The 15,898-nt window shown below is 51.5% G+C and overlaps 1 protein-coding gene across 5 annotated transcripts in view; it reads left to right on the top strand.

The window, feature by feature from the left end:
- MAD1L1 (mitotic arrest deficient 1 like 1) overlaps positions 1-15,898 on the top strand; it is a 397,602-nt gene that overhangs the window by 236,871 nt on the left and 144,833 nt on the right. For all 5 annotated transcript variants that reach the window (XM_074406819.1, XM_039470915.2, XM_074406821.1 and 2 more), the window contains one exon: positions 7,726-7,814. In XM_074406819.1, the coding sequence (XP_074262920.1) occupies positions 7,726-7,814 (89 nt within the window). The remainder of the gene's footprint in view (positions 1-7,725; positions 7,815-15,898) is intronic.

Raw genomic sequence — 15,898 nt, 5'->3', positions numbered from 1 at the left:
GAGCTGCTGCTGGGACATCTGTGCTCATGCTCAGGCTGCTCTCCCAGGGTCCCCCACACGTGTTCCAGGTTGTGTCTGGGCAGTGCACATGCTGCTGTGTGAGCTCTGTCTTCCAGGGTGAGGTAGCTCCTGCCTCTGAGGTCTCCCAGCTGTGCCCGGCTTTCTGCTCCCCTCTCCCTGTTGGCCCCACCTGAAATCTGAAATCAACAGGTGCTTCATCTCAGTAGAACTCACAGTTGAGTTCCGTAAATGAGACCAAAATCTGTTTCTGTGAGATAAAATTGATAAACCTCTAGCCAGACTCATTGTAAAAAACAAGGACACAAATGGACACTCTTGGGCATGAGAGAAGTGGCAGTGATGCTTGCCATTTTCCATGTTTCATTGGAGCCCTTCTGGCGGGTGTGAAGTGGCTGCTGTCGCTTTGGTTTGTGTTCCCCTGAGGCCAGTGGTCCTGAGCTGCTTTCCCTGTGCTTATCGGCCACGCATGTCTTCTCTGAGGAAGCATGTATCCCATCCTGTGCCTGCTTCGCAGTGGGGTTTTTTTGTTCAGTTGTAAAAGTCTTTATGTATCTGAATACTAGACCCTTCTCAGGTATATGATATGAGGGCTCTCACTCTTGCTGGGCGTCAGGGCCTTGTCAGGGAGGAGACGGCCATCTGTGGGCATCAGGAAGGGATGTGGAGGGCCCGGGCACACATGACCCTGCCTCCTGCAGCATGGTGTAGCCACATGGTTTGGCCAGAGAGAATGATTTCAATGGACAGGCTCATTGTACCACCTGAACAGGGGACAGATGGGTGCTGTGTGCACCGCCTGAACAGGGGACAGCTGGGGTGCTATCTACACCACCTGAACAGGGGACAGCTGGGGTGCTCTTTGTGCCACCTGATGCAGGGGCAGAGTTGCCCCTGGGAGATACCGGAGGTGAGTCTCCCCCATGTTGGGGAAGCGTTCAGCAGGGCACTCTCCTTGTCCCCAGCGCCCTCTTCCTGGATTCCACCTTCCCACCTGCACTTCTACTCCTTTCCTTCTGGGTCTTCCCACCCTCACAGGCCTTCTGCTGCTCCTCACCTCTCATGGGCCTGCCCCAAGTATAAGTATGCATTCTGCAGGCCCTCAGTGAGGCTGCCTCCTAGGGGCCTGTCCAACTTCCTGTCAGCTCAGCCACCTCCCTAGGCGTTAGGCTGCCCCGGAGGGAGGTCAGAGCTTCAGACGTGTCCCCTACCTGGGGCTTGCCTGGGCTGGGCCCTGGAGCCCAGATACCCAGGGACAGATGCTATTATCCCCATCATCACGGCAAGGACTGGAGGCTCAGGTGCCTGTGAGCGACCTCTGAGAATGCTGCTTCCCTGCATCTGAGCCCTGCCAGTGGGTCCCACGGGTCCTTACAAGGAGCCCTCCTCTCCACCCACTGAGTCCCCAGGAGAAAAGGCACGGAGCCAGGACTGCTGGGCAGCTGTGGCAATGGCCATGCTGTGTGGGCCTGGTGGCCAGGTGAGGCGCTGCAGTTGGTGCTGAGGACACCCTAGGACCATCCTCACTTTTCCTCTTCCCCTGCCTGCCTCTTTTCCCCACCTGATGGCTTTTTTTCTTTTAAATACTGGTATGTCTACACAGCTTCTTAAAGTGGTGGCCAGCAGGTCAGTCGACGCTAGGTCCTGTCTGCTCAGCATGGGCAGCTCACTCTGCTACATCCCAGCTGCTTCGACCCACCCCAGTGCCTCCCCATCCCGAGCTCAGCTGCGCACACACTGTACACGCCTGGAAAGTGGCCACTGCCACATTCGTGTCCGCTGTGCCCTCACTGCCCATGTGCCCGCCCATGTGCATGCCTGGAGCACTGACTGTGTGCCAAGTTCTGTACTGGCAACAGGGCCCTACATGGTTGCCACATCTCCAGGTAATGCCCTGTCCAGCGGGGAGGAGAGTCACGTGCCAGTCACCGTGTCCCGTGGTGGAGTAGAGGGGGCAGTTGTAGAGGAGTAGGGGCAGGCACTTTGGCTGGTGGGGGTGGTAGGGAGCTGCTGGGACAGATTGTGGGAAAGGTGGCATTTCACTCGGATCTAAACGGCAGATGGGAGCGGGTGTGTAGGTGGACGGTGAGCCATGGGTGTGGATTGTGGGTCTGCCCCTCTGTGGCTCTGGGATATAGGGGTGAGAGCTGGCCTGGTGGAGAGGTACAGAATGGATGGAGTACCTGCAGCATGGCTGAGGGTGTCAGGCACAGGCTGGGGGGTCGGGGGGGGGGCAGGCATTGGCTACTGTGAGAATACAGTTGAGAGCTTAATGATGAATCTAAGGTTACACATTAAAATAAAAGGGCTTGTTTTTTGCTCTGAACATTGTGGCATATGTCAGCATTTCCCTCTTGTTTCCTGGAAATCGTCCACAAATAACAGGAAGCATGAAAACCAAAATGGCACTTAAATTTTGACAAAACAGAAATGCAGCTGAAAACCAAGCCCCAGGCAAGAGGCAAGCAGCCTATGGCATAGGTGAGTGCAGTGAGCAGACACATCCCCAGGGAAGCCGAGAGCAGAGCCACTGAATAGAACTCGCTTGCTGGCAGGAACCCCCTTCGAGAGGCAGACCCTGAGCCCTGGCTCTGTGGTGGTGGGGCCGAGCGGCAGCTGGAACAGGGTCCCTGGAGTGGCATGTGGTTCCAAGCTGCAGCGGAGGTTGCTGCTGAGCTGAAGGGTCACACAAGTACATGACATGTGCTTGAAGCCACATCTCTGACAGAGAGGAGAGGAGAACATTTGCTCTTAGGAAAACTCGCAGTGTCCTTTCTCTCCTGCCGGAGGGAGCTACTGGAGGCTGATTGGACTCGCAGCAAAACTGTCACTGGATTTCAGATAAAAGGAAGCAGGCCCTTCCTTCCCCACTGTGAACCTGTACACAGAGCCAGATTCAATAAATCTCATCTTCAGCAGTGAGCAGTAAAGGTCACTCCACGCATTTGTGTAAGAGCAAAGGAGAAAAAGAAGAAAAACAAGCAGCAGAAAATCTTTCACAGCAAAATGGTTGACACTGAGCAGATGAAAATTGTATCCAGACATTTTGTCAAGAAATAAAAGTTAATGAAGCAGTAGAGTCTGCAAGGCTTTGATGGAACGCACATGCTCCAAGAAGAGATGGTGAGGCTGGCGGGTGCATGAGACGGGACCCGGAAGCTGAAAGGGCAGGAAGAGGGCAGCATGGGAAGGCAGGTGACCAGAAGAAGCACAGGGAGGAATCATGGGAAAAGCTATGGAAAACAACCCCAGCAGCAAGAGTTCCATCTCCTGAACTGGAAGATGAAGTGAATGCAGAAGTGGGAAATGTAACTGTCACATGTCAGAGATTCAAAAGAGGGAGGAGGCAACACGAGGATGGCATCCTCACCATTGAGAGCCAAAGACGAAGACACACCATCTGAAGACAGCGTCAGGTAGGGAGAGTAGATGGAGCTGCGTATGAGGTTCTCTAGAGAACCAGAGGCAGTAGACTGGTCCATCCAGAGAGATTGACGTGAGGACCTGGCTTGTGGTGACGGAGGCTGGGAAGCGCATGGTCTGCATCTGCACAGGGGAGGCCTGGAAGAGTCCATGTATGACTCAGTCCAGCTCTGCAGGCCTAAGAACCAGCACAGCCTGGGGCAGAGAACAGAAGCTGCCCTGGCTCAGGCCACCAGGCAGTCAAGGGAGGAACACTCACCCCCTCCAGTTTTCATTCCTTTGGGCCCTCAAGGGGTTGGAGGCGGCCTGCCCATGCTGTGGAGGGCAGTCTGTTGAGTCCCCAATTCCAATGCTGATCTCATCCAGAAACCCTCCCATACACACCCAGAAAGTGTTTTGATCTGAGTGTCCCAGGTCCCGTCCAGTGGACACATGAAATGAACCATCACAGACCGCATAAAGTGAAACAGTAAGGGTGATATATCTGACTAGTCAGGCACTCAACATAGGAGATGCAAGAGGTACTGTCTAACAGCAAAGTATAGGTGTGAAGCAAAGCTGAATTATAAAAGCAGTCAGAATAAAACGTGCACTTTTCTAAGCCTTGAGAGAATTACACGTAAAAAAGTAAATGATTAGAAAGGCCACAGAATGACATAGATGGAAAAGCTATAAAATTGAAAGCATAACGACATAATACAACAGAACTGGAAATCAAGTTATGTAGATGGACTAAACTCTCCTTTGAAAAGGAAAGGACTTCCTGATTGGATTACAAAGCAAAACCAAACATGTTGGAAAACATGGAAAGCAAAGGCATTTTGGTGAAGTGAACCTGGAAAGCAGGAGCTTTTGATGCAGCGTGAGTTCAGGCCAGAAGCCTCTCAGAAACAAAGGTAGGCACTCTTCAGAGTGAGGTGTGGATGGATTAGCCAAATAACACGTCACTGCTGTTGAGAAAAGCAAAGATGAGGAGAGATTCAAGGGGAAATTGTCAAAGATGCCAGTAGCAGAATTTATTTTACATCCTAATCTGCAGTATATCAAGTGGGCAAAGAATAATGGAAAAACAGAAAAATATATGTATGTCTAAAACTCCTGTCTCCCAAATTAGAGAATATACTCGTGTTAAAGAGAAAGCATAGAACACAACATTCACAAAGATTATGTATCAGTAATAGAGAAAGCCTTTATAAATTAAAATAAGTAGAACTAATACAACCTCCTGTGATTGCAGTGTGGTAAAATGTGAGATCAAGAACAAAGACAGAAAAAAAACCTTCTAACACTTGGAAATTAAAAAACAAAACCTAAATAGAACAAAACACTGTCTTAAACAATTTTTGGTTCAAAGAAGTATGATTCAAAAGTGCATAAAATCTGAAAAATAATTGTCATGAAAACATTTCTCATCAAAGCCTGTGGGAAACATCTAAATTCACAAGTTTAAATATTTGTATCGTTGAACAAGAAAGCATGTAAATATATGGACTAGATCTTCACCCCCAGAAGTCAGAGAATGAAAGGAAAATAAACTGTCGTAAAACTAAAAGGTAGGAATTTTTAAATATTAAAGCAGGAGTTAATAGGAAAGTGAAAAATGGTAAAAATAATAAATAAATTCAAATACCTATTATTTGAAATAAAGCTAATAAAACATGAATTATTCACAGTTCTAATAAAAAATTGATAGGCAGTATCACCATCCCAAATAAGAAAAAAGACTAATTGCCTGGAGTTATTGACTGAGCAGGAGCATGAGAGAGCTTTCGTGTGTGCTGAGATTGCTGTGTCTTGATCTGGATGGTGGATACACAGGTGTAGACATGTATAAAAAGTCATCAAGCTATGCACATAAGATTCAGCACTTTGTGTAAATTTTATGTATCTGAATGGTAAAAGCAAAAATTAAATTGAAAAAGAATTATGAGTTCTATCTGAATTCTATAAAAATTATATTAATTTCTCAATTCCATTTGCAAATTTAAAAATCTGTAGCAAATGAATAACTTTTTAGAGAAGTGTTATTTAATTATATCTCAGTTCCATTTGCAAATTTAAAAATCTGTAGGAAATGAATAACTTTTTAGGGAAATGTTATTTATCAATCCCAACTCCAAAAGAGAGACATTTCAAACAGACCAATTATTGCAGAAAAAAGTTGTCCCAAAGTTGCCAGGGCTGCTCTCCCCGGCCACAAAAGGAAAGAGACAGAAAATGCATCAGGCCAAGCCAATGTCATGGGAAATTCTACCAGATCTTTACTTTCAACACTGTGTGTAAACCATTTCAGACTGTGGGAGAAGGAGGGAAGGCATTCTGGAAGTATCGTGTTGACACCAACAACTGCAAAGGTCTCACATGCCAGTATCTGTGTGTGTGTGTGTGCATGCATGTGCATGCACATACATGTATTGGCATCAGTGTTAATGTGTCGGGAGAAATTCAGCAGCATGTTAAAACCCACCATATGCAGTAGGATGTATTGCAGGAGCAGCCTGTTAGCTTGATTTTAGGATATCAATTTATAGAATAGCCTTTTCATATTTGCTGAAAAGACATGTGACAAAATCCAACATTCAGCTTTGATTAAAAATTCTTAATAAAGTATGAACATATGGGTAATTTCTCAGCATAATAGAAAATACCCGTTTCAAGCAAAAGGTGATGTACTGTAAATAAGAAAGTATTAGCTTCAGCTTCAGTGAAGCCACAGACCACTTAAGGATGTCCAGCATTACAACTGTGATTTAACATTATTCTGGAGATAGTAGTCATCCAGATTAGACAACGGAAAGAAGCCAAAGATATAAATATTGGGAAAGAGGAGGAAAATTGGAAAATTGTCGCTCTTTGCTTCTGATATGACTGTGTGCCAAAAGAATCAACTGAAAACTGCTGCAGTCAATTGGAATTTAGGGAATGGAACAAAAATGTAAAATCATGTATACAAAGATAAGTTAGAAAATAGAAGAAAAGGCCAGTTGCCATGGCTCATGCCTATTATTTCTAGCACTTTGGTAGGCCGAGGCAGGCAGATCACCTGAGGCCAGGAGTTTGAGACTAGCCTGGCCAACATGGTGAAATAGTGTCTCTACCAAAAATATAAAAATTAACCAGATATGGTGGTGGGTGCCTGTCATCCCAGCTACTAGGGAGGCTGAGGCATGAGAACCACTTCAACCCAGGAGCTGCAGTGAGCTGAGATGACACCACTGCACTCCAGCCTGGGCAATAGAGCAAGACTGACTGACTGACTGACTGACTCTCTCTCTCCCTGTCTGTCTGTCTGTCTGTCTGTCTCTCTCTCTCTCTCTCTCTCTCTCTCTCTCTCTGTCTCTCTGTCTCTGTCTCTCTCTCTCTCTCTCTTTCTCTCTCTCTCTCTCTCTCTCTCTCTGTGTGTGTGTGTGTGTGTGTGTGTGTGTGTGTGTGTGTGGTGGAAAAAGCAAGTTACCAAATGATGTGTAGGACATCTTACCATTTTTGTTAAAAAAAAAAAAAAAAAGAAAAAAAAAGAGTAAATGGGGTAGGAGGAAAAACACAGACATGCTGCTGGCATGTGCACCAGCAGCCTGCGGAAGGAACATATGCTCAAACATCAGAATGCTGGTTGGCTGAGAGTTGGGGGTGGGTGACTGGGGTTGGAAGTTGGGGAGAGGCTGCTCAGGGCATGGCCTTCCATGTTTGTTGTCTGGACTGTGGATCTATCTTGTTAATGGACACATGATAATCATCCATATTTATGGAGTACATCGTGATGATTTAGTACATGTAATATATGGATTAGATCAGGGTAATTGGCATATCCCACCCCCTTGCACATTGTGCACCCTTCCCTCCGGTGCCTGTTTTCCCAGCCCCTGTTATCCCCCAGCCCAGTGGGTGTTGTCCCCCCTTGAGTCATCCTATGCTGGGGTCTGGCGGGCTTTGCAGCCTCACTGATGGGGACCTCTGGCTGCTCTGTTCCCTGCTGGCACCTGTCCTCCCTTCCCTGGGTCCATGCTGCCCTTCTTCTTCCCTTCATGATGGGGTGAGCCAGGCTTTGGAGTGGGAGACAAAAGCACCAAAAAAGTGAGAGAACTTGAGTTTGCAAAGTTAGTGTGCGTCTCTCCTGCAGCTCCCAGCCCAGGGCGGGGGTGCTGCCAGGGTGTGGTCTTGGGGCCTGGACTGGGTGCTACCAGAGAGCGGTCTCAGGGCCTGGGCTGGGTGCAGCAAGGGGTGGGGTTCCCCACATGCCTGGGGCCGCCTGTGTGTGCTGACCCTCTGTCCTTTGCTTTCTTCTAGCTGGAGATGGAGCTGAAGATGCTAAAGTCTCAGTCCAGCTCTCCCGAGCAAAGCTTCCTGTTCTCCAGGGAAGAGGTGGACACGCTCAGGTATGTCTCCCACGGAGGAGGTGGGCATGCTCAGATATGTCCCTCAGGGAGGAGGTGGGCACCCTCAGGTGTGTCCCCCAGGGAGGAGGTGGGCACGCTCAGGTGTGTCCCCCGGGGAGGAGGTTGGCACGCTCAGGTGTGTCCCCCAGGGAGGAGGTGGGCCTGCTCAGGTGTGTCCCCCAGCAGTGAGGTGCGCATGCTCAGGTGTGCCCTCACCAGAGGAGGGGAGTGTGGGAGACACGTGCACTGCTGGCCTCCTGTCCCCTCGCTCCAGCCTGAGGCCATCTCTGGATGCTCCCCTGTTGTTGACTGGAGTTAACTTGCTACTGTGCTGCCTTCCTGTAAGGGCTTTTTTTATAAGTCACTTCCCACTCACATAGGTTCCTCTCTGCAGAGACACTCATCTCTGGTAGTATGGGCCTTTATTCAGCAGTGTCTGTCTAGCCAGCGCTGACAGCAGGGGCCTCTGAGTGTCCCTGATGCTCAGAAGGGAGTGTGTCCTCCGTCACGGGGTTGAACTAGAGCCGGGTCTGCAGTCTCAGGGGCTGCATGGCAGTGCTGTGCCAAGAGGGCTGCACCGGTTCAGAACAGAGCCCAGGCAGTGCAGCAGCCAGGCGTATCCAGCAGCCCTCGAGCCGTGCTTCCAACATGCTGCCGAGACTTTGCCACCGGGCTGTCCTGGGGCACCCCCACACCAGCTCCTGCTTGCACACAGTGCCCCTAGAGCAGGGGCAGCAGGCCAGGCTGCTTTTCTGGAGCTCACTTCCTCTCCCCCTGCCTTGTGGACCCATCAGGATCCTGAGGCTAGAAGTCTCAAGGGAGATACCAGTGGGACTCTTGGCTCTGCTTTGGTGCCTACATTGGCGCTGCCACTTCCAGTGTGGATTGAAAGTGGCTGTGGGGCAACCCGAGTGTCCCGCCAGAATCCCTTGTGGGAGGCGGGGGCTATGGGCACGGGGTGGTGTCAGGAGGCCCATGGCTTACCTGCACTGGCCACTCTTCTGCTCTGAGTGTCTGCAGCAGGCCAGGCCCTGGGTATCCAGGCTTTCTCCTGGTGGTCAGAGGAACTGAGAACAGGGTACCGAGACAGCTCCAGGGGACATCAAGTGGCCCTGCAGTGAGATGGGGGTTGGGGGGGAGAGCGCCCTCTCCCTACCACACACGTTTGGTGTGGGCCCCTGGGCCCCACTGTGGCAGTGGCCTCTGCTGTGTCACACTCACTCGCTGGGGTTCTGGTTTTCACCCATGGATGACCCCTCTTTCTCAGGGTTGCCGCGAGTAAAGCAGGAAAAGGGATGCCTTTTGTCAGCCCTGGCCCAGGAAGTGCTCTTCACATGGCCGCTGTGATCCCTTATAGATTTGAGGTTCCTCCAGTGTCTCTGAAGCCTTCCTTATGCACGGGCTGTGCCTTACAAATCGCCCTCTCTGGGACCCGCCGAATTCTGAGTGGTTTGGTTTGTGTCCATTCAGCCGTTCAAGTGTTCAGATACTGAGTGTGTGCTGTGGGCCTCCTCAGGGCGGAGCACGGAGACAGATGGAGTGATGAGTGGGCACCAATCCACTCTCTGTCTTCATTAGCGTCTTCCGTGTCTTGAGGACCTGGAGGACATTCTTCACATAGAGGCATGGCAGTGTCATCGCAGCCTGTAAGGTGCACACAGAGCCATGACAGTCGGTGTCTGCTGGGCAGGAGTGCATCTCCATGCATCTTCGAGTTGATGGGGGTGGGGAAGCTGTGTGTGAGGGTGGCTGTGATGGGAGAAGCTGGAGGTGGAGCATGGTGAGCGTGCAGTCTCTTTCCTAGGAGGATGGGAGGAACTCCAGGCTATAAAGTAGAGGAGTGTGGCTGGAGGGCAGCATGGCTGCTGGGCTGGAGAGGGGAGGAGGGGAGTGGCAGAGGGGCTGGCCCCACCACCTGATTGTCAGGCGTCAGCGCTGGGAGCCCCTCTGAAGCTGGAGTTGGCTTTTCCTGTGCAGAAATGAACAAAACATGCCTCCCACACACCCTAACTTGCAGGAGCAGCCCTGCCTGGTGAGGAAGACCCTTTCCACACAGAGCAGCAGGCCCGGGGGCCTCAGAGGGGTAGCGTTTATCGAGACAGAAGGAATGGCCCAGAAGTGCACTCCAGGCAGGTCAGGAGCTTGCCAAGGCCGAGGCTGGATGAGGTGCCGGACTGGCTTCAGTGTGTATCTGCTGGGAGATGGGGAGCTGGGGCCAGCAGCAGAGGCCATGCCTTGTCATCATGGACAAGGGCCTCTCGAGAGCAGGCACAGCAGGAGAGGCCGTGGGTGGCAGAGTATCCAGAAGTGCTGGGCTGTTGTGGCTGGCACCTGACCCTGCAGGGTCTGGAATGCCTCATGAGGAAGGTTGGTCCTGTTTTCTTAAATTTTTACAATTTAAGAAAAGGCTTAAATTTGGGGAGTTGTAGCTGTGGCTTCTAGCATCAGTGGAGGGTGTGGGAAGGTCAGCTTGCCCTGGCCCCTGGCTGCCCACGCAGGAGCCCGCATTGTGCCACGTGGCCTCGCTCTCAGAGATGGCATTCCACTTTCTGCTGGGCCTGTTGGCACCTCAAGTGTTCGTTCTGCAGTTGATGGGAGTGTGGCCAGGCATGTGTCAGATTTGTGTGGGCCGGCATGCTTAGGGTTTCTTTACTTTTACAATTCAAGAAAAGGCCTTTGTCATTGATATCTTTTACATCAAAGTCAAAGCTTCTCGTCCCCACCGTCTTATTTGGAAAAAGCAGCTGTGCAAAGAACAGCCTCTGTGGCTGACTCATGGAATCAGGCCAGCGTGTGTTTAGAGGGCTGTGCTGGGATATGCCAGCAGATCACCCTCACCTCTCAGCACGGCCTTCTCCTAGGAGCAGCAGCTGAGAGCCTGGGGCTGGGCCTACAGCAGGTACTGCCTACTCTTGCCGGCCTGCCAGGCCTTGTCCAGGCCAAGCAGCAGCTGTGGTCAGGACTTGGGAGCCAGTGGATCTGCTGGGAGGACCTGGGAGAGGGCCTTGGAGTGTGTGGTGACAGGGAAGCTGGGTGATGTGGGCGTTTTTGCAAGGGACTCAGTCAGGCCCAGTGGTTGGCGGGAGGGATGTTTGGAGCCTGGGCTGTCTCCCTGAGATTCTCAGGAGAGAGGTGGCTCAACTGACCAGGCGGACAAGGTCTTCTGCCCGGCCGGGACACAGACCAGGCTGTTTTACTCTGTGCACTCTGCACATGTCCTTCCAAGCTTTCTCTTCCAGAGCTCCTCCTTCCTGGAGCGTCCCTGCCCCTTCCCCACCCAGCCTCGGCAGAGGTGGCCTGTCCCCTCACCCCCACCCCCACCTCGCCAGGCTCTTGGCAGATGCAGTGTTTTCAGGGTCTCGTTGCCATGCCTCAGTTTCCTGTTGTAGCTTCAGTTCCTCAGGCGTCAGTGTTCTCAGGGTCAGTTTCCTGTTGTAGTCCGCAGTGGGATCGGTGCACCTCAGGGAAGCATCCGTGTTTTCAGCTCACTGTTGTCCTGAGTCACATGTGTCATGGCTTGTGCTTAATTTTCCTGGGACCATGGCAGGCAGCCCATCTGGCATGTGGGTGGGACAACAGGGGCCCTGGCAGGCTGCAGACCCCTCCCCTGAGGAAAGTATCTTGGACACCAGGCAGACACGGCCACCCCACTCCGCAGGGAGGAGACGCTGCAGTGCGGAGGCCAGAGGCCTTCCTGTCATCTTCCTCTCCGCACAGCTCTTGAGGGCTGAGGAGTGAGTGGGGAGATGAGAAAGGTTTCCTGCCTTGGATTGAACCCATTTCTCCTTTTAATCTCTCTGCTCTTCCTGAGTGTGAAGTGCTTTTCCTGCAGGCCTTTCATGAAAGGTGCAAAGGCACATTTTCTAAAGTGGTTGGTTCAGAGGAAGACATCGCAGATACGTGTGGCCCTGCTGGTGTGTGGGTCACATACCACACAGCAGCAGGGACCCCCCCCCCCACCCCAGCCCTGTGCAGCTGCCCTGCCCTCAGCAACCACGGGCCAATGGCCAGCAGAGGGGCCCGGTGGGTGTCAGGGATGATGCTGCCTCCCACCTCCCACCTCGACTACCTAGGAGGACCAGAATGATCCTCACACGCACACAACCATAGCCACACATATGTACGCCTGCTCATGCACATGTGCACACACATTTTCACATCCACATATTTGTTGTATATAAATGACATGTATCACATCACATTGTTTTTCAGCACAGAAGCTAGTGGGAGCCTCAGTGAGGATTTTTAAGAGGCAGCAGCTGAGGAGCCCTTTCAGCCGGAACAAATCTGAGCTTGTCCTCTCTGCTGTCAAATAGCAGCTCTAGCAAATCCTAAATGCTGCCTGTGGATTCAGCAACTGGTTAGATGCTCGCTCTTTCCAGAGGCTCGCCTGTCTGTGCCTGCGCCTGTTAGTCACGCTCGGGGCCCTCCTTCCCAGCCGCACGATGCCTTCTGGGTCTTGGGAGGTGCTGGGGGTCCTAGAGACGCCGGCCTGCCTCAGGGTGCGAGGTGCCCCGTGACCCCACTCACCCCAGGATCCCCACTCCTCGGGACACATGGGGCTCTTTGATCTCCACTCATACACCAAACACCCAGTGTCCAGACCCACGTCCTTCCCAGAGGGCCAGAGTGTGCAGGCAACCACGAGCTAGGCTTTTAATGTTCTTCTATAGAAATTACCACCTTTCATCCATCAAATCACCATTAAACACAGTTGCTCTAAGTCTGCTCATGAAGCCCCATGTAGGTAAGCAAAAAGACAGTCCCGGCCTGCGGAGCTTCTAGGCCGGAGGGTTGATCTTGGAGCTCACTGTGCCCAGCCTACACCACCAGGGAGCATTCAGCCTGGGAAAGGGGAACAATTTCCCCTGGTTTTGTGCTGTTCTGAAGCTGTTCCTGCCACCCCCCCGCCCCAACCCACCGTGGGAATCCTGCTCCCTGGGCGGGTCTGTAGGCCAAGTGATTGTGGAAGGGCAGCTACAGCTGGAATGAGGTTGCCCTCAGATGCTGGTTGCCCTCCAGATCGGAGGGCATTGTCCCAAGGGGGCCTGGTGATGAACTGCCCAGCCCATCTGGGGATCGGGAGTCCAGGGTGGGACTTTGGGAGCCTTTGCAGCCTCATTCTTCCTCCCCCAAGCAGCTTCAGGGGCAGGCTGAGGCAGCCAGGTCCACAGGGTGGAGGGTGGTGAGCCGCTTCTGCCAGGCTGGGCAGCACTGTCTATAGGCCCGTGACCTTCAGAGCTGCCTCTGGCCCACTGCCTGGCTGCCAGTAGTAACAGCAGCCCCCTTGCTGGGCTCTGCAGGTGGGGCTGGCAACCACAGCCAGAGGAGGAGGGTGCGTTCCGCAGGGCCAGTTCTGCCCCAGACTTGCTTCTTTCCGAAACCCTGAGAGCCTTCCCTGGTCTCCAGCATCCTCAGAGTGCCCACACATTCTGGCCAGGGGCCACCCTGGGCACTGCACTGGGTACTCTGGGCCTTTCCTCTGGCACTCACGCCCTCCGCTCTTGAGAGCTTTCTCGGCTTTGGCATTCACTATTTCCTCTCCTTGATTTTCTGTGTCTTCTTTCTGAAACTTATTTGGGTGTTGGATTTTCTAAGTTTTCTCCCTTTTTAATCTTTCAGTCCTATTTTCCTTCTTTTTATTCTGCCTTCTGTGTTTCCTCAGCTTTGTTGACCTATTCTTATTTCATTTGTTGCCATACTCTTCATTTCCCGAGAGTCTGCTTCTGTTGTTCTCCGAGTCTTCTTTCATGTAGAAAACATCCTGTCAGTGTTCCCGAGTGCAGTGGGCTCACTTGATTTAATAATGGTGCTTTTTGGAGTTTTCTTCTCCTGCTGAACTCTGTTTTCTGCTGCTCTGAGTTGCTGTTTTTCTGCCAGTGTTGGACCTTACTCTTTCTTTTTGGATGATTTCCTTAAGCGTTTGGTGGTCCCAGCTGCCCATGCTGAGGTGGCTTTAAACTGTGCTTCCCCTCGGAACCTGGCTGGGCCTTCCACTGGGGAGACCTTGGGAGCGGGGGCTCTAGTTCTTCCTCTCAGCCTGGGTGACTCTGGTGGGGTGGGTCTGTGCCACCAGCTCCTGGGGGCTGAGCAGGGGTGGCACTGGGAAGCATATCCGTCACTGCAGGACTCCTCTGACTGGGGCACTCTGCCCATGAGTTACCTGAGGGCCAGGTCTTCCGCAGGATGTACAGAGTGACATGCAGGCTCCTGCCCTTCACACCCAGAAGTAGAAGCCAGCAGAGTGCCCTGTTCACACCCAGCGGCATCAGCACGGCCCCTCGGGGAGCACATCTCCTGCCACAGCCTCCAGCAGCTGGCACTGCTTCTGTGTCTGTGCTTGGCAGCGTCAGCAGGGCTGATGGCAGGAATTTTGGCGCCACTCGGCAGAGGCAGGCCCAGCTCTGGTTCTCCCATCCAGTGGTGTTGGGGTGCCCAGCAGGGACTGGAGCCTCCACCTCACCCAGCACCAATGAAACAGAGCAGCATGGGGGAGGTCTACAGCAATCCACGGCCCTTGTGAACAGCTGCACGTCCATACTCCATGTGTGCCAGGATGGTGTCCACCAGGCCTGTGCGGTGGCAGAACTCCTACCCTGCCCCCAGGTCTGGCACTCCTAGATGTATAAGAGCCAAACAAAAGTTTCAAAACCCAGCAAACAGAAGCAGCTGGGATGTACAGAGAATCAGGCAAATGTACATTTACAGTTGAGGACTCTCACACTTCCCCCTCCATGACTGATGGGGCTGAATGTCCCCATCAACCCGCAGGACCTAATCAGTGTCTGTGGAATGCCCTATCCATGCGTGGAGCACTCTTGCCTCCATGTTCACCCGGGACAGTCAATATATCACATCCCGGGTCATCAAACAGACCCCAGTAAACTCAAAAGAATTGAATTCATTCAGACTGGGTGTTCTGAGTATAATGAACCCAAACTAGATGTCAGTAACAGAAGAACAACAGGGAAATCTCAGCAACATGCTTCTAAATTGCCCATGTGGGGAGGAAGTCTCCAAGTACAACTAAGTACACTGAGCAATATGGAAATACACACGTCCAAATTAGTGGGGTCCACCCAGACGGGGGCTGAGAAGCAACTATGTCACGCTCAGTGTTCATGTTGGAAAAGAGGAACGCTCTCTAATTTATGTTCCTACTTCAAGAGTCTGGGAAAAGGAGAGTGGAATAGCCAGAACAAGCAGGACGAAGGAAATAACAACGAGCAAAAAGCAATGAAATTGAAAAGAAAAAAACAGAGAAAATTACTAAAACAATAAGCGGTGGCTTTAAAAAAAATTCAATAAAATTGATAAACCTCTAGCAAATTTGACAAAAATTAAAAGACGCCACCAATGAATATCAGCAATGAAATAGAGGTCATCACTACAGGTCCTATAGCCATGACGCAGGGTGTTATGCTACAAACAACTTTAAGTAGTGGATTCACTCCTTACAACCCACAAGTCACCAGACTCAACCAAGATGAAGTAGGTTATCCAAACAGTCTTGTAAACGATTTTGAAAAATGGAAGTCATAGTTAAAAATGAAGGCTATTCCTAGGCCCAAATGGTTTCCCTAGAGATTCTACCAAACCGTTAATAATTAACATAAATTTGACACAGAAAATTGAAGACATTGCCAAGGACAGGTGGGCAAGCCTTCCAGTGTCAGGACAGGCCTGTGGCTGAATGGCAGTTATGGGTGGACGCATCTACACGCATGACAGTGGTGTGGGAGTTGTCATCGAGGGAAGTTCCTGTGAGCTGACAGCGTATGAACGGTGTCAGGATTGTACCGACCTTAGCTTTCCCATTTTTGATGTTGTTGTTTAAGTTGTTACCATTGAGGGAGATTGGGTAAAGAGGACACGGTCCTCCTTGTACATTTTCCACAAATTGCTGTGGATCTGTAATGCTGTCTTTATTTTGCTTTAAAGGTCTTTGGCCAGTCCTGCAGTTCCAGCCCTCCCTTCTCCCGGCTTCTGGAAGTCACTGCTGGGGTGGGCATCCCGGAACCTGGGGATCTTGTACTGTAAAGGCTTCTTGGCTGTTCCATTGCTTGCCCAGGATTCAGCTTTTT

The sequence above is a fragment of the Saimiri boliviensis genome, chromosome 1 (assembly GCF_048565385.1).
Source record: "Saimiri boliviensis isolate mSaiBol1 chromosome 1, mSaiBol1.pri, whole genome shotgun sequence".
NCBI classification, from domain to species: Eukaryota; Metazoa; Chordata; class Mammalia; order Primates; family Cebidae; genus Saimiri; species Saimiri boliviensis.
The sequence above is the reverse complement of the archived record's forward strand: the minus strand, read 5'-3'. Positions and strand labels throughout refer to the sequence as shown.